Source organism: Zosterops lateralis, assembly GCF_965231275.1.
Source record: "Zosterops lateralis genome assembly, chromosome: 1".
Taxonomy (NCBI): Eukaryota; Metazoa; Chordata; class Aves; order Passeriformes; family Zosteropidae; genus Zosterops; species Zosterops lateralis.
Window position 1 is genome coordinate 130944794 of NC_139762.1, and position 24900 is coordinate 130969693.

The 24900-nt window shown below is 38.6% G+C and overlaps 1 protein-coding gene across 4 annotated transcripts in view; it reads right to left on the minus strand.

The window, feature by feature from the left end:
* RUNX1T1 (RUNX1 partner transcriptional co-repressor 1) overlaps positions 1-24900 on the minus strand; it is a 114059-nt gene that overhangs the window by 44332 nt on the left and 44827 nt on the right. For 2 of the 4 annotated variants that reach the window (XM_083854991.1, XM_083854990.1), the window contains 3 exons: positions 5815-5952; positions 2083-2324; positions 398-487 (listed from right to left, as the gene is read on the minus strand). In XM_083854991.1, the coding sequence (XP_083711117.1) occupies positions 398-487; positions 2083-2324; positions 5815-5952 (470 nt within the window). Of the gene's footprint in view, positions 1-397; positions 488-2082; positions 2325-5814; positions 5953-6580; positions 6651-22463; positions 22582-24900 lie in introns of those variants that run through there. The other 2 variants (XM_083854992.1, XM_083854993.1) reach the window with 2 other exon arrangements.

Consider the following 24900-nt stretch of genomic DNA (forward strand, 5'->3'; position numbering starts at 1 on the left):
ATGATTAGCAGCACTTTAGAAACAGGCTGGTAGCTGGAACTCCCGACATCCCCTTACTCTGAATTGTGCAGTTTGCAAAATTCCAGCTTGTTACAAGCATATGATTTTATTACATTTATAACCAAATCTCAAGACTTTGTTTGTGAAAGCTTTCATACCTACAAATGAAAAATATAAAACAAACAACAGTGATTATAGAATTAGGGAACCAATTCCTGCGAGCAGCCAGAAATGATCCTGAACCATACAGTCCTATGCAGTTACACACACTAAGCTATGGAAAGTAGCCCTTACACGTTATTCATTTCTCTGACTCTCTTAAAAACTGTAACATGCATCTGTGACCTAGCAACAAAATGGTTTGAAATACTTTCCAGACCAATGAACTGTGCAATACCTTTAAAAATGGGATGACAAAAGGTCGCAGTGGGAAGTTGGTAGCTTCTTGCAGTTTGGAATGAAATTCTTCAATTGTCAAAGTAGAATTCTGTTGAGAAAACAAATATTCTGTCTTGGTGACAAAATAATAAAAACACTTAGCAAGAGAATGGTAACTGAAGAGCTCTGAAATTGCTTAACAACTTGATACTGGTGAGAGAATTAAGAAAAGCATGCTGCATATTAAATGATTACTTTATTAAAATATACAAAGGAAAGCACAAGCATCTCAGACATTCAGTGCCTGTTGCTTAAGAGTACAGTTTAAGCTCTCAAAGATAAAGCATGCAAAGGCTTTTACATTTCAAACATCAGTTAAAGCTGCTTTTTTCAACTTTTTTTTTTAATTCCACTTTTTTTTTTACTGTTTTCTTTTGAAAGAGGACTGTTTACTGTGTTCTATGCTGTATAGGAAAGTCATTACTTTAGAGATGAAATCATAATCATGAATTCCACATGCAGGCAGGGTTGAACAAGGGAATAGCATGGTGTGTGGATTTTCCCAAGGAAAAAATCCTAATTTGTTCCTAAGATCTCAAATGAAGCTAGAAATCAACTGTAATTAACAGTGAGAAAGCAGTTCTTATTTGAAAATCAGTGGAACGTGGATGTTCCCAAAGCCACCTTCAACTTCTTTACTAGTTCCCCCTTCCAAGGAGAACTATATGACAAGCAAAATCCCATTAAACACATATTTTTAATATGGAAACAAATGGAGAGCAAGAGTTACTAATGTCATACTGCCTACATTAAATTTCCCCTTGACACAGACCCAGGTGAAGGGGCATCCAGTGCTGTCAGGTAGGGGTTTGTGAAGATACAAGCAAAGATTGTGAAGTCACCCCTCAGCATTAGTGCTAAACAGTGCTGTCAGTCTCTGCTCCAAATGAAATCAATGGCAACCACAGCTGCTCAGAACAGATGTAAATTAGAGCACCACAATAGCATCTTCCCCAGTACATCCAATTATTGCTGAAGGAAATACATGGGAGACAAGAATGTGAGTAAAAAGAATCCTGGGCCAGATTTCACGGTTTGCACGTAAAAGGGCAGCCCAAGTTGACAGACATAGGTAAAAAAAGAGCTGAAATCTTTGTTAAGCCATACCATCACATAGAAATAACCTTATCAATAAAGCAACTTAAGTAGCAGCAGTACCTTGTTGGGTTCATATTATTTGGTTCAATGACACCGATAAAGAGCTTTGCACTGCATAACTGCAGTCCAAACATACTCAGCTCACCCTTTTCACCTTTTAACCACTGGCATTATATATACAGGGCTCTCTCCTTTCCCCATCCAACTAAACTAGGTAAGTCAAACTATATTTTACTACATTACAGGATTCAAGGTATGTCTACATTAGGGGTACTGCCAGTATAGAATGAAAACCCTCTCACATCATTACACCATAACAATATACTGGCAAAAATAGTCAAGGCTAGACCTAGAAGGGAATAGCAGCCACTTGAGAGAAGCTAGTAAGGCTATTTATGTTAGCTCTGTCAGCAAGAGCTGGAGCGTCACTCTTGCATGTTTGGTATCCCTAAAGCACAATGAATAAAGTGCATGTGACCCACTCATTTATAAAACAAACACATCAAGCAAGGAAGAGAGTAAAGAACAGAAAAAATACTTGCTTACCACAAGTCCTAGCACAAGGGTACGCACTCTCTCCCCAATCTCTGGTGAAATGTCATTGCCAAACTGCTGTAAGGTTGTAAGAAATCTCTTCAGTTTGCTGAGCTGCCTAGCTCCACAAGCTGGCGGTAACTGCTGGTTAGCCAGAGAAGAGGAAGAGGAAGAGGATGGCCCATTGCTAAAGCCGTTAGGAGGAGATGGAGCTCCATTTAACGCTGTTGGTGAATGGCTAGTGCCATTGGTTACTGAAAGAAAGAGAGACAGAGGATAAAATAAAGATTGGGGTTGGGGGAGAGATAGAGAGAAAAAGGAGACAGAGGGGAAAATCCATCAGCTTATGTTTTCTGCACTTGACCTCAGAATTAATTAAGTTGCACAATCAAAGATAATTAGCCTTTAGATGGAGCAACAGTCTACAGTTTGTATCTATTTCCCAGTAGCTGGTGCTGAACATTGTAAGGATTGGAAATAACAGCAGCTGCCTCTCACACAGCCCCTTCAAAATGCTCCTGGACCTGAAAAGCATCATTTGAATACCAGCCTTTTGTCAGAGGATTTTAAAAAGAGAGGGAGGGAAATGGAGAGAGAAAAAGCATGAGTGCATGTATGATTGAAGACCAAAAAAAATTGTTCTTTGGGGCAGAAAAAAACATGCAGACATATTTCATGAAGCCTCAGTTTATCTCTGAATATTTTTACTTGTGTTTTGTACACACAACTGACAGCTGTGTTTATAAAACAGGATTTTCACGTTTTAACCTTACACCACCCAATGAGAAGGTTACTTTTTCCAATACAGATTTCCTAGCTGCTAACATATGGAACACACAAAGTTGTCTGTGCAGGTACTAATGCTGCCAGTGTTCCCTGTGTCCTAAAGGCTTGCAGTAAAAGCATGAGGCTAGATTTCAGAAGACTTCTCAAAGACCATGAGCAAATCTCTCTGCTTTCATGTGCCCGCACCTTATCTCTAAAAAGGATAAGAAATCATTTCCCTCCTGTTGGAAGGTTGCTGTGAGAATAACTAACTGAAGTACTAGGCATTCAAAATTTAAGGCAACAAGATGCATGCAGACATACTGAAGACAACAGAGAGTTTTTGGCAGGGATTTCAGTTTGATTCTTATCCACACTCTAGAAGAGAGCAGAGAATCAAACTGAGGACATCCTCTTCCACTCAGGTTAGTTGGAACAGCAACACTCAAAGCACACACCATCAAAAATCAGGAACTGGTCTACAATCAAAAATGCAGAGGAGTATTAGTTTAACTTGTTTCCTATTTAAAAGCACAACCAGGGCAAGCTAGCAATTCCAAATACTTTCAATGTTTCTCAATGACCAGCCTCTTTGAAGCCAAACATCCCATTCTCATCCTCTTTTCTTCATTGATTGTCCTTATCTTTAACCAGGAAGTCCCTTTTCAAGGTGGACGCCTACTACCAGATATAAATCACTGCCACAAACCTTTGAAGGAGATTTTTGTTGCCCTAGTCATTACCTTCCAGAGGCACTACAGAAAAAGCTATGTGAATTGTTATCTAGCCTCTGCTTGTGTTTTATCCTAGTTTTTGATTGCCTATTCTGGCTGCATGGGCTAGTGAGAACAAGGATTGGAAAAGGCAGAAACAGAAAGAAGCTGGCCTCAGCAAGTTCAGCTCCCCATGTGGCTCCAGGCCACGCTCTGAGTGCTGCAGTGGAGTGAGGTATCTGAATAAACAAATACATCCTGATTGCAAGGAACTCACAGCCAAAAGTCATCCTACCAGGAACTCAGTATATGAGGACTGGGGAGAATAGGGACACATCCTGCTGATCTACCCTGACACCACCAAGCAATTCTGTCACCTGTAAAGGGCTGCTCTAGGCCGAGGGTGCTGGGGCTATGATCAAGAAAACAGAGAAGTGTGGAGTTCATTATCCAAGATAGATACAGGGAGAAGAAAGGCTGGTAAAGATTTCTCCCACAACAAAAGAAATATCCCCATGGTTTCAGTGCTTTCCTTATGATATCTGAATTTGCCAATTGGCAAAGTTGTGCATAATTTCTAAAACAAAATCATGTTGTTAATCCAAAAGAATTTAGCATTTAAAATTTCAAACTACAACACGTCAAGAATTTTTAATCATCTAAACCAAAGAAAACAAAGATGTTCTAGACCAGAAAACAAGTCAGATCTTTCTGGCCTGCAGGCATTCCCTCTGTAGTAATAAATGTAACAGACACTCTGACAAAAGTGACTATTTATTGTACAAGCTGGAAGAGCTAAGGCCAAACTCCAAAATCTGACAGGGTAAAAAGCAATTAAAATCAGGTTTTTTTAGACTTTTAGTCTTCAAATAAGGAGCCCCAAAAATCAAGCTGTGGTTCACACACCTTCCAAAGTGCTGAACTCAATTGAATAAACAAACACCCAGAAGCTTTGTGAGGATTGTAAGTATGATTAAAGAACATTGTCATACTCCTTTTATGATTGCCAAAGATCATCCTGAACTGTTGGCAGAGCATCACACTGGAAAGCTCCATCTCAAGAACCTGATCCTGCAAAAACCCAGAAACAATTTAACTTGAGACTGAAGCAGCACCAGTGTGAAGCTCCACCCAAGATGATTCAGGTGCTGGAGTTAAGCAAAACAGACAAATCTTTGCAGGATCAGGGTCACTGGGTTAAATGTGAGTTTATGTGAATAGCTGGCACAAACTCTCCTCACTGTTTAAGTTCAGCATAAATTGTCAGGACAGGGTTCTCTGGGATAAGTAGTACAAAGGCCTCCAGCTGGCCTTCTGCATAGAGGTGAATTTTAAATAAGGCATTTAACAGAGAGAAAGGGACTAAAACAGACACAGGCAAGACAAATAGAAGATGCAGCCTTCATTCTGTTTAGGCATATGTATTCTACTGTTCTAAAAATGTTTTATTTAAAACGTGAAATGTAAACACATTCTCATGTTTATACTATTACAAGGCAGTATAAAAGAAACCAAAAAAATCGCATCTAAATCTTAGTATGAGAAATGTGGATCATTTCATGGCTGTGAAAAGAATAGTCCAGACAATGTGCCAGATTCAAATCTCAGTTACGCTGATATGAATGCAGCATACATCAAGACTAGTAGAGTTTGTTATATGTTTACATCAATAAGCTGAGACAGAGATGCAGCCCTAAGTGATTTAGAGAAGTGGTAACTGACTAGAAACCTCTAGATAAAAACTATGAAAGGACTTTAGTTTTGGTTATATATCAATATTAACTAGACATTATATAGCACTGAAATCAGAATTCTTCACTGAAACATAAGCAGGAGGAAGATTAGTATTTTTTCATTATGAATTATCTCCACTTTAAAAACAAAAACAAACAAACAAACTCCCTGAAGTTGCTATACAAAAGGGAATGGGATCCTTTAAACATAATGGCATGTAAGAAAAGAAGGTTTTCTGCCCTCCTCACAAGAGGGCTAAGCTGAACATTAAGTACATGGGAAGCCAGTGCTCACTGTTCTTTGACACTATGACCAAGTGGTCAATGAAATAACAACACAACTCTGAGCTGAAGGTCTTAACACCTTAAAGATGCATTAATTTGTATGAACTTTGTTTTGCTTAATTACTTTATCCCAATATAATCAAATGTTGCTCCTGCCACTTCATGCACATTTCCCTTCACCTATTTTGGTTTCTGACACACAGAATAGAAAGAAGATGGAAGGAAAGGAAGAAAATAAGACTAATTACACGTTGTGGGCGTAAATGAACTGGTTCTTGGAGCTCCTTGGGTAGTGGGAGGAGGTGGCATGGTTGGAGGCGTCAGCCTGGATTGTGTCTTCACATCCACAGGTGAGTCTGGCATTGTGGAATGCTTCTCAGTGCGATCTGCAACACACACCACAGGAACACACCGGTTTATTTCCCCAAGCACACCCCCTCTGACAAAAACTTAAAACCTAATGCAAGAAGCGAGCCATTTCAGCATCTGCTGTGAAAAATTACACCTGATTATCTACTCCAGTGTGCTCTTCCCAAATTGCATCATCTAAACCTTACTTAAGAAGGTGCAACACAGATGGTAAGACCTCATTTGTAGCAGTGCTGCATTATCTTTTGTTTTTATTTCTAGTATGCGCAGATGCTACCTCCCAAGCACTCCTGGAGCTGCAATAATGCCACCTCCCTTCAAGGCTCTCATGTTAGCCAGGAGGAAAAAATAGATGAAGGGACAGGAAGACAATAAACCCCCTTATGACTTCTCTTCCAGAACTAAAACCTGAAGCTCTTTAGTACAGGTGAGATATTGGGTGGAATATTGGTTGAAGGCAGCTCTCTTCAAGTCTCTTCTTTTATCACCTGCTGCCCTCTCCATTGCTTCTTTTTGTAATCTTATGTTAAACTTAAGCTATACCCCCTGGATCACTTTACCACAGTGCCCCAGGTTATTCTCATATTCACCAGAAAAATAAACACAACATGCCAAAATGGTGTGTCAATCATCTCACATACTTACAATTATTTTCAAATGAGTATGTAAGCTTGCACCTTCACATATTAAGAACAACTTTCAATGTTCAAAACCTGCAAGATAAGCAGGAACATACATCCCCAAGAAAACAAAACAAACATAAGGCAAAGCCAGTAAGAAAATTTAACACTTCTTTTTTAACTGAAGACCTAAATATACAATACACATGATATAAAAGCTACAGAAGTGCACTCTTTTTCCCAGCATCTTTTAGAATGACACTACCTTAAGGTGTTGGATTTTTTTTAAACCATCCAAGCCCATATGTTTCATTTATTAAGAATGGGCAAAACACAGCAAAATTTACCAGCTGAAGGCAAAATTAAGGCTTTCTCACTCATGCCAGGAGTTTAGCAAGCCATCTTGAAAAAAGATGAGTACAATGATGTTTAGCTTTTGATGGGAATGAGTCAAAATCTTCAGTCCCTTTTTTAGGTAGTCATGGCTATTTATTTATACACAGCCCAACAGAAGTCTTCCTGAGCTCCACAAAACTATTCTGTAAAGCAAGTAAGTGCTAATGGGCAAGCATGTCAGTCTGTGGTTTTTATTCAAGAAATGTCACATTCTATAAATTCTGTCATTTCAGTTTGTGACACAATTCCTTGTTCGTACTAACAACATACAAACTTCAAAGAAATAATATCTGAAATTTGCCCTGAGAGACAATAACAGAAATTCAGTGTAGTGCACACATTTAACAAAGAATGAGTATGTTTAAAAAAGCCAAAAACCACTTAATTATGAGAAAACTTAAATACAAGAAAGTTATTAAAAAAAGAAAAGGGGGGTGGGGAGAAGGTGAAAAAAGCCAGCCTCCACACCCCACAAAAAAAATTAACAACACAACAGATACAATCTTTATCTGTCTGAAACTGAAGAAACTGAGGAAGTAAGTAGTAAGTCCAAGAGGTTCAGCGTATCAGGTATTGCAATTATAGAAGCCATCTTCAACCTTTGTTGAAATGCCTACAGGCAGTGTTTCAGCTCTCAGGGAAAGGGAGTAATTTCATATAGAATTTAGAGACAAGTTTGGAGAAGATGAGCAGTGAAACATTCCCAGAACAGGATGAGGGGAATAGAGATACAATTTTATAGGATCTGTAGCGTTGATCTAAGATTAGTAAACCTCAGCTGTAGAAGGAAGAGTATCCACAATAATACCTTTAGTATTAAGGTTGTTGTACAGGTAAGTGCAAATCAAACAACGGTAAATTATTACATGCTGGAAAACAAAAACAGGTTTCTAAACAAATTCTATATGTATTTCCTTTCCATATCACTACACTAAAACAGTTAAATCTCTATCTTCAATAAGCCATTAGTTTAATATAAAGAACTATGAAAACTCATCTTGAAATGTTAATTGCTTCCTTAATAGCCGAATTCATCTTGCACTCACCTCAACCAACCTCAGCAACAAGGGAATAAATAGCTTTCAGCTCATGTTGCAACAGAGGGAAAGAGGCACAGCAGTGAGCCCAAGCCCTCCTAAATAAAGGCAAATATTTCTCCCATGCCAAGAAAGGAGAGAGAAAGGGAGGCTTGCCAGAGCTGGTGGGGAGATAACAGTGGGAACTGCTGGTCCATCTGGTTTTCATTCTGCTAACACTCACATTGAACTGTTAAGGAAGGCAGTCCAGGTACACAGATTTGAAGCATGTGGGAGCGCAGACACAGGCACAGAGGAGATGGAGGTGGGTGGAAGAAGGAGCGAGAGAAATCGAGCTCCTCTAACAGACTGCTGCTCGCTGCAAGCAGGCGCAGCCTATATCCTCCAATTCAGCTGGTGATAACTAAAAGCGATCCTGAGCTGTAACCAACCACACGGCTCCTGCTCCCTCCCTTTCCTTCACTGGATTGCAAAGTTCACGTTTGATTAGAAATGCCCTCAGATCAGAGCAGGGAGACTTTCCCAAAAAGCTGGCAATGTTTTGCTACTTAAATTGAACATGGTAGTGGGAAAGAGTGTGTTGGTTTTGCCCTCGAATTTCAGGTTGCCACTCTATCATGATCCAAATGGTTTTTACTACCTCCAACAGTTTGCCACCCAGTCTGCAGATTGCTGAACTTATCCACAGATCCCTGTACTTCTCTCCTAAATCTAGTAACATTAGGTTTGATTTCCCCAATTACCTTTCTCTGAACCTCTTAGGGTAAACACAAACATGGCTTTTTACCTACCACTTACCTTTTTGTTACCTCTCTCCCTCGCAAAGCCTTAAACCCTACTCTCCTACTGTATGATTGCAGGCAGACAGATTTCTCTCTGACTGTAAGTTCCTTCATCCTGCCTTCTTTAAGGAGATATTAAGGCTCCTTTCAAGCACACCCCAAAACATTTCTCACCAGAGTACAAGATTATTTTGTCAGAACAGTGATTATCCGTGGGGGCAGGGAAAATGGGGTTTTAAAGAAGTAAAATGCAAAATGCAATGCTCTTCCACATGCTTGGAAAGACACCAACACACCACCCAGGAGAACAGCCTTTACAACTCTCTATTCCACCCTCTTTAACAACAAAACCACTGTGGGAGCCATTCTGCTCTTACTGCTACTCTGTTTACCTGTTCCTTACCTTTTCATATAGCTCCCTGAACTCTGAAGGAGTGATGGGACTGGGAGCACCTGTCTACAGCACCCACCACTGTCCCACCACCCACAGCCCCAGAGAACCTCAGCAGCTTTAAGATCACTCAGGGGATGAAGTGGTGATGGAGAGCCACACATCAGAGCCACCACTGGTAAAAGCGTCAACAGTTCTTGTGCTCTGAACTCCTAAAGCTTTTGGTGTCTGACTCTTAGCCTGTAACTCCAGCTTCTACAAATCATTACTTATTTTTTAATTAATAAAAACAATAAACCTAACAACCAACACTTTTTACTGTAATGGTTGAAAAATAGTCTGATGAGATGAAAACTAAAGACAAAATTGTATTTAAATCATATTCACAAGCCAATTTCCTTCAAGACATGATATTTCACGAGGCTTTTAATGCATGGACATTCTTCATACAAACTCTCAGTGGATATTCTGCTATTCATACGTTCAGAGGTAATGGGGGTTTGGTAGGGGAAAAAAGAATCTCTCAAGAGGAAAAACTAATTTTAACATACTAAAACCTGCCTGGGTAAGATTTCATGTACATTTGCTCCAATTTTACAATACAGAGACATATACATTGAATTTCTCCTGAAACTTGGAAGAACTTTCACCATGTCTTAAAATCACTCAATTTCTTGAATTCCAAAACATGTTTATGCTCTTGAGTCAAACCAAACTCACCACTTGCAAAGCTAGTTCCAGCTATCTTTTTCTTCAGATGGACCCTGACATTTCAAACAATAATCCTGGATTAGGAGGGACACACCAGAAAGCTTCATACAGGCAGCATCCCACATTTAGCAGCATGGCCTGTATATACAGAGGGAGTAACTTCCTTCAGGTGCAACAATTTCTTCCACTGAATCTTTTTAAACAATGACAGACCTGTGCTCCTTAGCCCAGTTCAGATCAAATGGGACTGAAACCAGAGGTCCTCCAAACTGGAAGGAAAAGGAGACATCTGCAACTAATTCTGTAGTGTTCGCTGCAATCAGTTCAGGATGGAGAAAGATGGTGAAATAATGGTCTAGTCCTAATCCATACACACAACCCTCTGGAACAGCGAGAGACTTAGAATAAATTCAGAAAACATGTTTCAAGTATGCAGAGATCTATTGCATTTGCTTTGGATTATATTTTTTATTTAAAAAACAAAACCAAGCAAAACATTTTGAAATACACATTCTTGAATCTCCTTTACAGCACAGCGTGAAGAACTGTGATTTAACCACAAAAGTATTTTGCTTCATTTAAAATTAAAGAATGTTGTAAAACCAACTTTAAATTATGACATTTCTTCTGTGGGTTTCTTGGTTCATGGAACTATACTGTTCTTGTTGTTCATTCAGTTTTTATGGTAGAGGTTATTTCTATCACTATATTTAGCTGTGAGGTGAACACTGATATTTACTGTAAGCACAGTCAGCTTCTGAACCAAACAAGGAAGAGACAAAGCATGCAGGAGCCAGTACAAAGAGAGATGTGCCTGCATTCAAACCGATTTACTTTACTTTCTGTACCCTACAAGATTTAGTCCATTTTTAAAACAAGGCGGTCTTTCATAAATGGCAACATTTCAGCTCACATGGCACACTTCCAAGTCTAACGCATCAAGGAAAGCTGATGTATGGAACAAAATATGGAATATATAAATACTTTACTGATACCATTTCAATAGCCAATTCAATGTCAAGCATTTCTAGGAGTGGTGTGTTTTCAATTTCCTTTTTTAAATGAAAAAAAATTGTGGTATAATACGCTGTGGCATTTATTTTACTTTTAGTTAGTGCAAACAGTTCCAGATGTACACTCAGGCATGAAAGATTCTTAAAAGATGCTTTATATTGATTGTACAGTACTTTCTACTTTGGTGCCAACATTTAAAAAATAAAAATAAAACTTGCTAAATTAAAGGAGTCCATTGTCTTGTTTCCTTTAAACTCACAAAAAGAGCAAGCCCCACATATGACACAAGGGATTAGAACCTGCCTCCACCACCCAGGTTACAGGAATCATGACCTAAATCTAAAGGCTTTCATACTGATGATTTCTTAGATGTGTTGGAGTGATTTTCACTATTTTGAGAGGGGTGACAGGGAATTTGAAAGCAGGTAACCACAGACTGTGAGTCACAATGGTGATGAACCTGAAGTCAGACAACCACAAGTCCATCCTAGGAAGACAAATTCCATAGTTTCTCCATCCATAATGCTATCATGTTGCAGCCAGTAAGAACTTCTCCCTCAGATGTGGCCAAGCCACACAGCACCATTAGTAATAGACAGTGTTTGTGGAGACCCACAACTCCTGATCCTCAAACCCGCTGCTACACTGAGCAGGACAATATTACAAGGTTGCCTTGATTGAAAAGAACTCATTTGAGAATGCATGGTATAAGCCCTGCGTATCTGGTAAATCCCATCCACTCCATGCACTGAAACCCTGGGGAAACTTGCAAATCATACAATGCAGCCATAAAATACGACCTGTGGACACCACCACTGCAGACCCTCTCCCTGCCAAGCATGCCTGGGGTTTGTTTGAGATTGGTACAAGTCCTCATTCCATTCACCTCTCAGCCCTTTTGACTTCTTGATAAACAAATAAGGACCTAAACCCAATGGATGTTTTTGTGCTATATACAATGATCTCAAACAGGCATAACACATACATAACTTTCTCTCAGCACCAGATGCAATCACATTATTGGTCTAGAAAGGAAACATCACTGGTTTTCCAGTTCCCCAGTAGAGAACTTTTACTTCCAGGTGATTTGCAGGAATGCAGTATCAGAGATCAGCCCAGACTCTGTCTTTTGTCACAGACTATTACCTCTGCAAGGTTTATCCACTAGGAATCAGAATCTGTGTGAAGTGACTGATGGATATAAACAGCAAAGTTTTCAGATGACATAGCATTTCAATGCTTCTTTAGCATGCTGGGTATGAAGCTCACATATTGAAGATGACCCTTTTGCAAGAGCAATATTGCAATTTTGCTGCAGTCTTATCTTCATTCTCCTCTGCTCAGATAGTTGAACAATTCATATCACCAGCTATTCTTCAGAACAAATGAAAGCACACTCAATTTACCCATTTATGCTCATTTAATATGCAATAGCTAGAAGAAATTCTGTATCCTGGGAGTTCACTGAAATTATCTGAGGCCAAGTTATAAGAGTTTTCTTCAGCTGTGCTAAAATAAGCCTTGAGCATAATACAATCTCCTCTGTCTCCCAAAAGCTGAAAGGGATTTTTACTGTCTCCCAGTTTTGGTAGAGCTTGTGAATGATACAAAGCAGGTAAACAGCGAAAATGCTTTATGTTCTTTGTCCACAATGGTACCTTGACCAGTCCTAACAATGATAACAATGAACCCCAAATCCAGAAGCATTTTCTTTGATTTCAGTTCTCTATGGCAAGAGGTTCTGACAGGCAAAAAAACTTAGTCCCACACTCATGGCTTAGCAGCTGAAGGCCAGATAATTACACATATTGTAAAATAAGCAATGCATGAGTTCAATCTCAGAATTAAGATTAAAATGTCATGGCTTGCTTTGCTTGGACACATTATTTTTTCCTGAAAGAAATAAACTTGTCTTACCATATAATTTCCTTTCAAAAGAAGAGGAGGAAATAGAGAAATAAACTTTTCCTTCTCCTTTAACAATCTGACATGTTTTGACAGTTTCAAAACTATCATAAATTCACTTTCAGTTATTTAATAAAAACTGGCTCATGTCAGAATTGCACCTTTTTTTAAATGCCTCTTTTCTCCTTCACCCTTTCTGGCTTTGCAAATTTTACCATGTATAATTGCTTGAATGCAGGAATGCAGGGAAGAAGAACACATTCTAAATCTAGATCTGCTACCACCGTAACAGTTTATGAAATGCTTAGCAAGAACAGACAAGCAAAATAAGGGCCAAACTGTGGCAGCTGCCCTGAGTTTCCATAAGCCCCCAGAAAACAAAGTCTACAAGTTCCCTTGTCATGGATGAATACACAACAGTTGGCCTGTAATGAAGCTGAAGACAATGTAGATTTCTTCTAAATATCCCACCAAACATCATGAAAATTCCTCTATATATGAACTAATGCAGCTAATAAGTAACAGTCCCATAATCAGTATTCAAATAGTATTTTCCCATTTACATTGTTTCCTAGATCTTTTCTTTTTGTTGACCAGCTATCCAACTAAGAACTGTGTGTTTTGAGTGGTCCTCTTGTGTTTCACATCACGGGAAACTACTGCTATTCCAAACCCAGCTCAGCCATACTGAGGCTCAAGTGAAGTGACAAAGTGGCACTCTCTGCATGAAGAACTGAAGTACAGCCAGAGCAACCACTGTCCAAACTCATGCCCCAGCTTCCTCAACAAGCCACAGAGGTGATCACTTCTCTACATTAGCAATCAATCCCTTTGTATAGAGGAAATCTTGAGCATGCTTTCAGATGTACTTTCCCGAAGGCTCCCTGACCACTAACTCACTTCCTTCCTGCACCATCATCCCTGGAAGGCCTACCCTTGTCAAGATTGCACACTATTTGACAAACTACAGATGAAGGCAGGCTGATACCTAAGAAACACAAATGCCATCAGAATCTAATTGGTATTGTTTGCATGCTCTTACATACTCAACCACACACAGCACAGATCCTTCTCACAGGAAGTAAGATGATTTTTCTTTCACAACATCAACTGAAATTTCATAACTTGGTCTCCAGAAGTATATGCAAGTTTTTGATTCAAAGTTTTTCAGTCCTAAATTAACAGAAAATAACAGAATCATAAGAAGACTTGGATTGGAAGGGAACCTTCAAGATAATCTTCTTCCAGCCCCTCTTGCATCGACAGGGACACCTTTCACTAAACCAGGTTGCTCAGAGCATCATCCAACCTGGCCTTGAACACTTCCAGGGATGAGGCACCCACGGATTCTCTGGGCAACCTGTTTCAGTGCCTCATCATCCTCATAGTAAAGAACTTTTTTCTAATAACCAGTCTAAATATATATTCAGTTTGAAACCATAGCTTGTTACTAATGCTAAAAGTCTGAAGCAAAATAATTATAAACTTCTTTATTTTTAATGTATTTAATGCAAAGTGTAAAGGATAGCTGTCCTCATTTTAGAAAAGTCCTAAGAGAATACCGTATTTCATTAGATTTAGCTGGAACTAAAGTCTCCAATATAAACTACACAAAGTAATCTAAAGCAACTTACTTAAATTCAGGAAAGTTAAGGCAATAAATTCCTCTGCCAAAAAGCAAAAAAAAAAAAGTTACTACAGCTGTACTTTTAAGAGACCTTGCTTATATTTATATAACATGCCAGAAGTCCTTTAGGCTCAAAAAGAATCAAATATGGGTGTAGGAGGTGATATTTTCCCTGGTTATACATCTGAAAAGATGACACAGGGACTACCAAAAAGGTAATGGATATTGGCTTTGCTTGATTTTAAAATGTGGAATTCATCATGGACAAGTCAAGATCCCGTAAGGTGTGGAGTGGTGGTGGCCAGCCTGAGACAGGCGCCTCCCCATCTTGTGGATCAAGGTCCCAAATCCCTGCTCTACCAGTCTGCACCATTTTTCCCATCCAAAAACCCAGTTCCTCCAAGTGATACTTATTTATTTATTTATTTGTTTGTTTGTTTGTTTGTTTGTTTATTGTTAGACAGTGACAGGTCTGTTCCATTACACCAGATGTGCAGATCTGGGGAGCAACACTTTACTCATAATACTGAAAGCAGAGGCAGCCAGACTCCCTCTCTACCAGAACAGTCTGAGGAAGTCTGCTTATTCCTGCCATCTAACACAGACAGCTAAATTAGCAGACTAAATGTCCCATATAATCACTAAAGAGTTAAGAGTCTGTAATTTTTAATCTCTATGGCTGCTAAATCAGGCATAAGCATTCCCATATAGATGTAGATTCTTTGCCTCTTGAGAACCAGAAGCATTCAGAGTGCTCTCACAGTGTGGCTGCTGCACACAACAATTGGTGGTCCTCAGTGACCAGGCATAATAACTTCTTGGTTTCTATATCAGCCACTCAAGATAGGTTTTAATCCACCAATGAAAATATATAATGAAGCATATTTCCCCCAGAAAGCCTTGCTCAGGTGCTGGCACTGTTAGTTACTTACTGCCACTACCAGCAAGACAAAAGTGGAACTATAGGCTTTCCCCCATCTCAGTATTATACACTCACAATCTTCAATAGTGCAATTTATTATACTTATCGGTACTTTGGTGTTTGTAGAAATATACACTTGGAAGACTACCATTTCACATCATCAGATGATGCCATTAAAGATATCTTTTATTTACATGACTCACTGTCTAGACAGAGTGTGAGAAAATACTCATTCTTAGTTACGAGTCAGCTCCTCCTCAGTGCCACATGTCACACCAAATGTCTTTTATTTGGGCACTGGATCACACCTGAATAAAGCAGTGGAGAGGTGAGAAGGGAGAAGGAGAGCCTCAAAAACTTCACAAGAAATGAAGACCCAAATATCTTCTTAGATGAGGCAATACTACTTATTGACAAGTAAGTTCCCAAACAAAGCAAATACTACTATTAGCAAATCCAAAGCTATGTTCTGAATCATCTGGCCCAACACATCACATGCACTCTGAAAAGTGAATGTGAAATAGTATAAGCATATAAAGTAAGAAGGAAAGGAAGGAATTTGTGTATGTTGTTTAAGTATATAACAAGTATAAAACAAAGATTAAACCTCTTTCTGAAGCCAGCAAATTCACACAAATTCATATTGGCACAGAAATCTCTGGTGATCTCACCCAGAAAGAGAGATGCTGGGTTAGCCTTGCAGGCAGACTCCGGCTCCAGAAACACTCAGGAATATGTCTTTAACTATAGACACTGAAAACAACTGTAGGTAAACTAATGAGACCACTCACAGAGTATACAATTACACGCAACGTTTCTAGACCTTAAAGCATCACAGCAGTCTTACTCTTGCACAATAAAGGTTAAAACTTCCTTCTTTTGAAGCATCTTCCCTATGTTTTGAATTTTAAATAGCAGACTCCAGCTGAAGCCTGAATTGAAAGAATAATCAGCCATTATTACAGAATCCACTGAAAATATACGCAAATTTTTAAAACAATTTCAGGTATCATAGCATTGCCATGATTGATGACAGTTGTACAATATATACTTCATTTCAACCCCAGCAGATTCAAATTAAATGTTTAGGGTTTTTTTTTTTCTTCCCTCAATAAATAAATTTAAAAGGTTTTTATATTTATAGAACAACATTTTCATCAACTCACCTAAACCTATTACTCCAACACGGGAATATTGATCTTTGTGCATCAGTGCAGCTTCTACAGCTTTCTTCTGTATGTGCAGATACGTGTGTATGTGCACACACTTATACACGTATGTCACCAAGTTTTACTTATTTGGTTTTGCATATAAAAATACTTACTGCAATTTTTTTTAAATGTTTTATTTTTTTAACATTAAATTTAGAAAGCTGTAAGAGAGAAAGAGCCTTCAATTACACTGAGGGGAGTGTTAAATGGAGGGGAAACTGTAGGGCGAGAAGTCAGACATGAAAGAGAAACCACTCAATGATACGAATGCAAGCGAAATATTGACAAAGTAACGAAGTCCGATGCATTTGAACTCTGAATGTTCAATGTGGATGCACTTAACCCTTTCTGATATGGTTGCATTCTCTTTTATATCTAAAAAATCTTATGAAACGTAGCTTTAACCCCCTCTGTGCTGTGGAAACACCCTACATTTGGCTTTGGGTCTACTTGGGCAGATACGTTTTGTGTCCCTGAGCGGTGGATTAACCAGAAGAGAGGCCATTTTTATGAGAAAAAGCAGACTGTTTCCCAGCAGGATGGAAAGGCTGCGGCGGGGCAGAGGGGGCTGCGGGAGCACGGGAAGAGCACGGGAGAGTGAGACCACTAGAGGGAGCCGGCATTGTGCGCGGCACTGGGAAAAGCCCCTGCTCACACCCAACGCTCAAAATAAATGGCAAGCTGCTCAGAAAGCCAAAGGCACACGCTTTAAGAACGATTCTTCCCAAACCTCCAGCCATGGGATATAAAGGAGAGCCTATGATAGTCTGTGTGTGCTTACACACATCAGTATGTACTATTCTGTGCCCACAGTACTGACAGCATATTAAGTAACTGTCCCTAAGATTCAGCTATATTAATTTCTTTCTCAAACGAGGAAATAGCTGCAACAAAAGACCTTTTTCAGTGCCTCCTATTGTCGCCTCTCACCCCAGTCAAATAAGTTAGATGTTCCCCTCTTGCCCACAATTACACCTTCCCCTCCACCTTCCCCTGCTTGGGTGATAGCTTTCCATGTGAAATATTCCAAAAGTGGAATTGCAGAAGCAACACAATAGGCAGCATCACGCCTCCAACTCACACTATATCTACTCATAACACCTGGATTGTGCACACACAACTACAGCCATGTGATGATGGCATGAACTGGAACATACCCCAACAAAATTTAGCACCATTTCTTTTTTGCACCAAAACACAGAGGACCAAACAAAACTTGGTATTTCTCTCACACCTACAATCACTCAGAGAGATCAAATGGCAAGCAGAGAATAAATAAAGGCTCACACAGATCTTTATAAACATCCTTTTGGCACCACATATATGCTAAGAAAGCTAAATCCCAAGGGCAGATACAATTCAAAAGCACAGACAGATAGTGGCTGCACTGGTATCTCCTGTGAAAACATATTTCTTTATGGTCTTCTTGGAATAGAAGATGTAAAGCACATCAAAACTTGTCTGGTAAGATCTAATCTGCTTGGATATGAAGAAATGAAGAACTGAACTGCAACAACTATCCATGGCAGACTCTGAAATTATGAAAAGAAAATTAAAAAATGGGGAAATAGGTGTACCTGGATGAAATACTAAACACTTAACAAGAATAACTGTCCCCAAATGACTTCTCAGCCATTATCTTTTCCATAATTATTGCAAGTAGCTTCAGTAACTGTGCATACAAATGACCCATTAGAAACTTAACAGGTCATTTCCAAAGTGATTATGAACCCTGACTTACAGAGCTACTTGGGTTTTCACACAATTCTGTTCAGTGCCAACAATCTGCACAAAATTAAGATAAAATGTGTTTCCAAAACACCAAATAAAAATCTTTCAGAAACTAAAAGGTGAACACTCAGGTGGTGAACACTGATGAATCAAATGGAGTCATCTTCATAAATGAAATGTTAAAAAATTTGCTTTTGTCCGTGCTGTGGTGTCAGGAGAAAGGAAAGGAGGCACCAATCATATGTTGGAGACCCTTCAATGCCCCATACTACAATAAATAATGATGAGTGTAACAGTGAAAAGTCTAAGGCTAGGCAGGAGAGATAAAAACCTTAGTAGGTGATCAGAGTGCACATCTGCTATAGAACACAGTATGGAGAGCAGAAACGTGTCAGTAGATAAAGACAAACCCAAATGGACTCCTTAAAACAACAACAGGATGCTCTTCACCTCAGTGGTCCTTCTTGGCCCTGTTTCTTTATGGGTAGCTGTTCTCTTGCAACAAATGAACAAGCAATAGGTTTGGTTTAGAAAATATTAGAAAACTATTCAGAGGCACCATTTAAAGGAGAGTAATAAAGAACAGGAGTATAGACGTGCAGCTTCCTCAGTTGCTGAGGTTGTTAGAGAAACAGCAGGAGACACAAAAACAGATCCTGGCACTCCCACTGTGAATAGCTTGGGCAGGTTGTAAAGAAATTAACTGAGCAAAACCAGAATAGGTTCACTTAAAATGTGCCAGGAAAAAAGGTAAGAGGAAGCATCCCAAGCTATATTAACTATAAGAAACAAAATACATTATCAGTTTTCATTCATATCAAATTAATAAGAAAACAAAACTATTAAAAACCTCAATCTTAACTGAAACTGAACAAATATATTGACAACTAACAAATATTGATCTAGCTTATGTTTAAATCTGTCTCAACAACTGAGAAAGAAATGGGCAAGGAGGGTACCAAACTTGGACAAAAAATCCCCTTGATTCTGGAATTGTATATGTGATTTTTTTACAGGAAGGAGTGAAACAGAAAATGGGAGTCTGTTACTGCTTGTTCTTCTCTCACTTTCTCTTCTAGAACAAAAAAAGAGAAGAGGTAAAACAAACACATTGAGATACTATTACATTGTTCAGCCAGGCCTGGGATCGTGGGAGTCTCTCAACACCTTTGAGAGACCTTTCCTGTTCTCCAGATATCCCAAACCCTTGCAAGAACAGGTACAAAAAGCTGTATGGCCTCATTGGTTCTGCAGAGAATCAGCAGCTTTCTATTTATTGCTCTCCTCTAATATTTAAAAGAATCTTTGTATTTTCCTTTTTTTAAACCATCTCAAATGTAGGCTTTAAACATATGCTCTACATCATGTTATGTCATACTGGAACAAACAGCTCCTCAAAAGGCTGAACTTCTATTTGTGATTATTTATCTAAAAGCTGTGTTTTCTTTTAAACTGTATACATTTTGTTGGACTGCATCTACTGACAGCTAAATTCCCAAGCCTTCAACCTGCCATCTCAAAGAAGCAGATTCGAAAGAGTCCAAGTAGAGTTTACTGTCAGTCTATAATGAGAGTAAAATTATAAATCTCTGTACCAAAAGCCAGCTGCTTCATTCTTAACTCTGATCCCCCCCTTTTCTTTTGCATTCTAGCTAGCATACAGCTGCAATAAATGTGGCTCTTCTCACAAGCCATGCAGATGTTAACAGTTCTGTAGGACATCAAGAAACATTTCAAGAATCTTGTAAGTGCTGACTAAACTTGCTTGAATAACCCACACTATCTCCTCCACATTCTTATTCAGTAACATTAGTCTTCCTGAATATATTAAGGGGGAAAAAATTACCATTTAAGCTAAGGCTTTAATGTCTAGGTCTAAATGCACTATCAATAAACAAGGAATGTTCTTAAGCCATCAGACAACAGATATTCAGATAGTAAAGCAAAGGGAGTCAATTTATCCTTTGCCATGATGAGTAATGTATTTTTTGTTTCTTATCTATGTAAGAGTAGTAAAATGAATATCTGAATTCATTTATATATTTATAGAAGTCACGGCTGTATGTATTTGAAAGAATGGACCAGAACTAGAACAGAAAAAGATCTTTTCTTTTCTAGTAATCAAATGGATTAATACTAAATTACAGCAAAGCAGTTCAAAGTGCTACCTAGTACATTTTTATTAAAGTTGTATTAGCATGACAGTCATATGCATTAAAGATTAAGCTAAAGCCTCAAACCACAGTCAGCAGCAGCAAGAGTCCAGCTGTGCAGGTAGAGGACTAGATACAAAATGCATTAATTAAGTGGGTTTATACTAGAGATGCTGTTTTAATATTCTTCCCTCTTCAAGCAGTGTGCTGGGGTAAGAGCTAATTTTCTTCTTAACAGCTAATATAGGGCTGGGTTTTGATTAGTGCTGGAAACAGTGTTGGTAACACAGGAATGTTTTAGCTACAGCTGAGTGGAGCTTACACAAAGTCAGGGCCTTTCTGCTTCTCACCCCTCCCAGCAGAGAGCAGGCTGGGGGTGCACAAGGAGCTGGGAGGACACAGCTGGGACAGCTGACCCCAACTGACCCAAGAGACATCTCACACCGTGTGATGTCATGCTTAGCAATAAAACTCGGAGGAAGGTTGACTGGGAGGCGGCTGCTTGGGGACTGGCTGGGTATCACAGAGTCAGTTGGTGCTGAGCAATGGTATCAGTTGACTTTCTTGGGTTTTATTTCTCTCTCTTTTCTATTTTACCTTTTACAACATTTATATAACTATTATTATTGGTATTATTTTATTACAATTATTATTACTATTTTCTTTCAATTATTTTTTTAAACTGTTCTTATCTCAACCCATTCTCACTTTTTTTCCTTTCAATTCTCTTCCCCTTGTCCTGCTGACAGGGAGTAAGCATGCAGCTGTGTGGAATTTGGTTGCCAGTTGGGGTTAAACTAGGACAAGCAGCAGGTTTAGTCTCCTTTTTGGGGTAGGACTTTTAAAACACGGGAAGCGGTTTAGGAGCTCAGTCATCGACAAAGCCAATAAGACTCACACTCATGTATTACTCCAGACACTTGAAAATCCCACATCAAATACCCTACCCTGTGTGTAAACTTCACACTTTGAAAACCCATTGGAAGGAGGGCTGCAGAACGATTCACAGCACTGAGCCATAAAGAGATCACAATCTTTGACAAGTTCAGAAACAAAATGTGCAGTCAAGAGTGTCTATGGTGGAGTTTTGAGATTGTCTCCAGTCAAGTGTCAGTCTCAGCAGAGTTTCAAAGAGGACAGGGTAGGGAGAAATAAAACGAATGTATCAGTTTATTTCCTGCAAGGAATCGATAAAAAGACCTCACTCCTACAAAGGCTTACATACCTGCTCAACTTCAGATACTTATCCTATAATGTAGCATGCTTGAAGTGAAAATCAAGTCTTTGAAGACACAGGGCACAAATAATTTACCATGAAATGTGGAATTCAGGGTATTGTTTGTTCTTTAATTTAGTAATACAGGAAATCTAAATATAAAGCAGAATTGCAATGTGCTATTTTCTAAATGCTTCATGACACTGCTTTTAGAGTAATTTCATCAAAATGTCATAAAAAGACATTTAAGCATTTTGAGATAAGAAAAAAGACAATAGACTACAACCTTAAAAAGAACTCAATGTAATATTAACAGAAGCTCTGTAATTAGCTAGTCCAAAAACCTCAAGCTGTCTTTAGGCTTCCCCAAACAAAACAAATTGGAAGGCGAGAGCAGGAAGAAAAGAACTAAAAAAAAAGGAGAAAAATAAAAAGAGAGAGAGGAAAGAAAAGTCACATAAGCAGAGTCCCTCACTGCTGTTATTTCTCCACAAGCGGAAATGCTCCGTTCAGTCATGGCTTAGGAGGCATAAACATCATTGAAATTCAAAAGCAGCTCTGAGAAAGAGGACGCCTCAATTGATATGCAAGTGGTGTTTTCTCGCCCTGAATACATTATGAACTTGCAGCATGCTAATATGCCATGCTATCATAAGCACCAGATGGAACAGTAGGCAGTGTATGTCCCATCAAACCTCAGGAAGATGTATTAATGTTCCTGCTCTTTTTTTTTTCTTCCCCTCCCCTCCCCCTTCCCTACTACAGCCCCTCAGCTGTGTCCCCAGACTGGCACATTTCGTAGCATCAGTCACCTGCTTCCAAAGCACAGTTCTCCAGGGTTGCCTCATCTTCACCAGGTGGTGCCAAGCATCTTTTCAATCTTTTTTATCGCAGAAGATAAAGGCCACAAGACGTGTCAGGCTGTGCTTACTGAAGGGTACCGAGTACAAAAGATAACATCATGAGATAAATGATAGATGAGAAAGACTTTGGGTTTAAAGCTAGCACAATAGTTTTAAATTATGTATAAACGGCACAGCACATATTTCCCCCTCAGTACTATTGGTGAATGAAGAACTGGGGAACTGCAGCAAAGGGAAAGGTTTTCCAAGTAATCAAATAAAACAGAGGAAACTAGATTAATGATCTTTGAACTTAATTCCTTTTTTCACCACACTGGAAACCTTTTCATAGAAGGTGTACACAGTTCAACAGCTATTTATAGGGTAGGAGCAGGCTTTAATTTTAAATCAGAGTAAGAAAATGGCACACAGACAAATTAGCTTACAGGATTTTGATTTTTTTTTTAATATATATATTATTCTAATTACATTCCTTGGCTTTTGTGACTAACAAATTGCTTGAAGATGTATGTATGATTCAAAAGACATAGAGAATTTTAATACTGCTTCGCATCATTTATTAATTCAGTTTCAAGCAGATTTTATATTACTAAAGAGAAATGTGATCTAGTATTCTGTATGAAAGTATGTGCATAGGCATACAAAATGAAAGCACATATTTTCTGGTATCACCCAAACTTTTCTTATCTATTCATAGGAACTTCCTATTGAAATATGTGGTTTTCAAGAAAATTATTTTCTTTTTCTTTTCCTGTTACTGTGCTCTTCAGAATGCAAAATAAGATTCTCAAGACTGAAAATTAAGCGTCTGTGAATTCAAAACCCAAGTAAGAAAGCCCAGAGATGGCTGAAGAAAAGCAAATCAGCTTTAAGCATTTGAAGTTTGAGTGTTCAAGTATTTTTAAACAGGTTTGTTTTTCAGAGAGAAATCACACCAATAAACATTTTGCCATTTCCTGATATTCTAGAAACCACCTGCTGATTTACAAACAGCTCTCACTATGCATGTAAATGTATTATTTTCCTAACAACATTAGACTTCTCATAAATACAGCCTAATTCTACATGATGCTCCGTATTCACAACTCACACAAACTTTTCTGGGGATTAACATTGCACCTTGTAAGAGCCAGATACAGAAGTTATCTGTTGCATGTATTAGAAGTATTTTTCCAACTATTAAAGATCTGGTTGACAGGGATTTCTGACCACACATCTAATCCCAACTAAAACAATTCCTTTTTTCTTTCAAACAAAGCATGTTATGACTGTTATTCAGAAATAATAGGCATTAATTATTCTAGCATCCCTTAAGTCGAAAAAGACTTTAATGCAAAGATGTCATAAGGACTGAGTTAGAAATCAGACCAATTTTTTTCATCTTTCTTTTCCTCCTGAATATTGGGGGACTTGCTTTGTTTCTTAACATATAGCCTTTAAGGGTAATTTGCTAAACTATGATTTGCAATGTGCAAATAAGTATATTTAAGTCCATTATCCTGTGTTATAAAGTAATTTCTGACACCTTAACAGCACTCAATTTAATTACAACAGACTGAAACAGTAGAGCTGACTCCCAGAGGAACCAGTTTGGATCAGAAGATGATGATGTATGCTAGCTGCTGATCAGCTTTCAGCATCCGATCCACCATCAGCTGTTTTCAAGAACAATATCAGAACATCTGCATCATCATAGTATTTTGTGTCAAAAAGCCCTCCAAAAGCTAGCAATTGCATGCAACGTGCATATACCCACACCTGTAAGCAGACATATTTAAAACCCAGCAGCTTTACTGTAATGTCTAAAGGAGACCAAAAAACCAAGAAAAACAAACAAAAAAATCAACTAAAACAAAAACAATCCCCCAAAACAAACAAAACACCAAAACAAACTGAAAAAAAGAAACCCTTTTGATTCTGATTCAGTAAGCATCAATTTCTGCACCAGAATCCCCATTGGGTAATTCATCAAGGCATCTATTCTATATCTAGTGTGGCAAGACAGCGAAAACACTTACAGCCTCCAAAAAGAAAAACACTTGTGACAAAACTATTAAGCATTCCTGGTGATTAAGCAATAGACACTCATAATTTCAAGACTGTCTTGAACCAATGCCCCAGACAAAACCATGCAATCATATCTGCTGCTGTCAGGATGAAATCAAGGCATCATTATTTTCTGTATTCCTTCAAGAAAATGCAAGTTACTCAGCAGCATCCACAAAGCAAAACACTTTCTGAGAGAATATAGAAGTTAAGTAAGGAAAGAGTATATAATTTCTCTTGTGGCTCTACAGAGACATGAAGGTCGATACCTTAAATTTAGGTAGTATTTTTACCTTTGGAGCTTTTACAGACTCAAAAGCAGTTTGAAGCAAAACCTTTA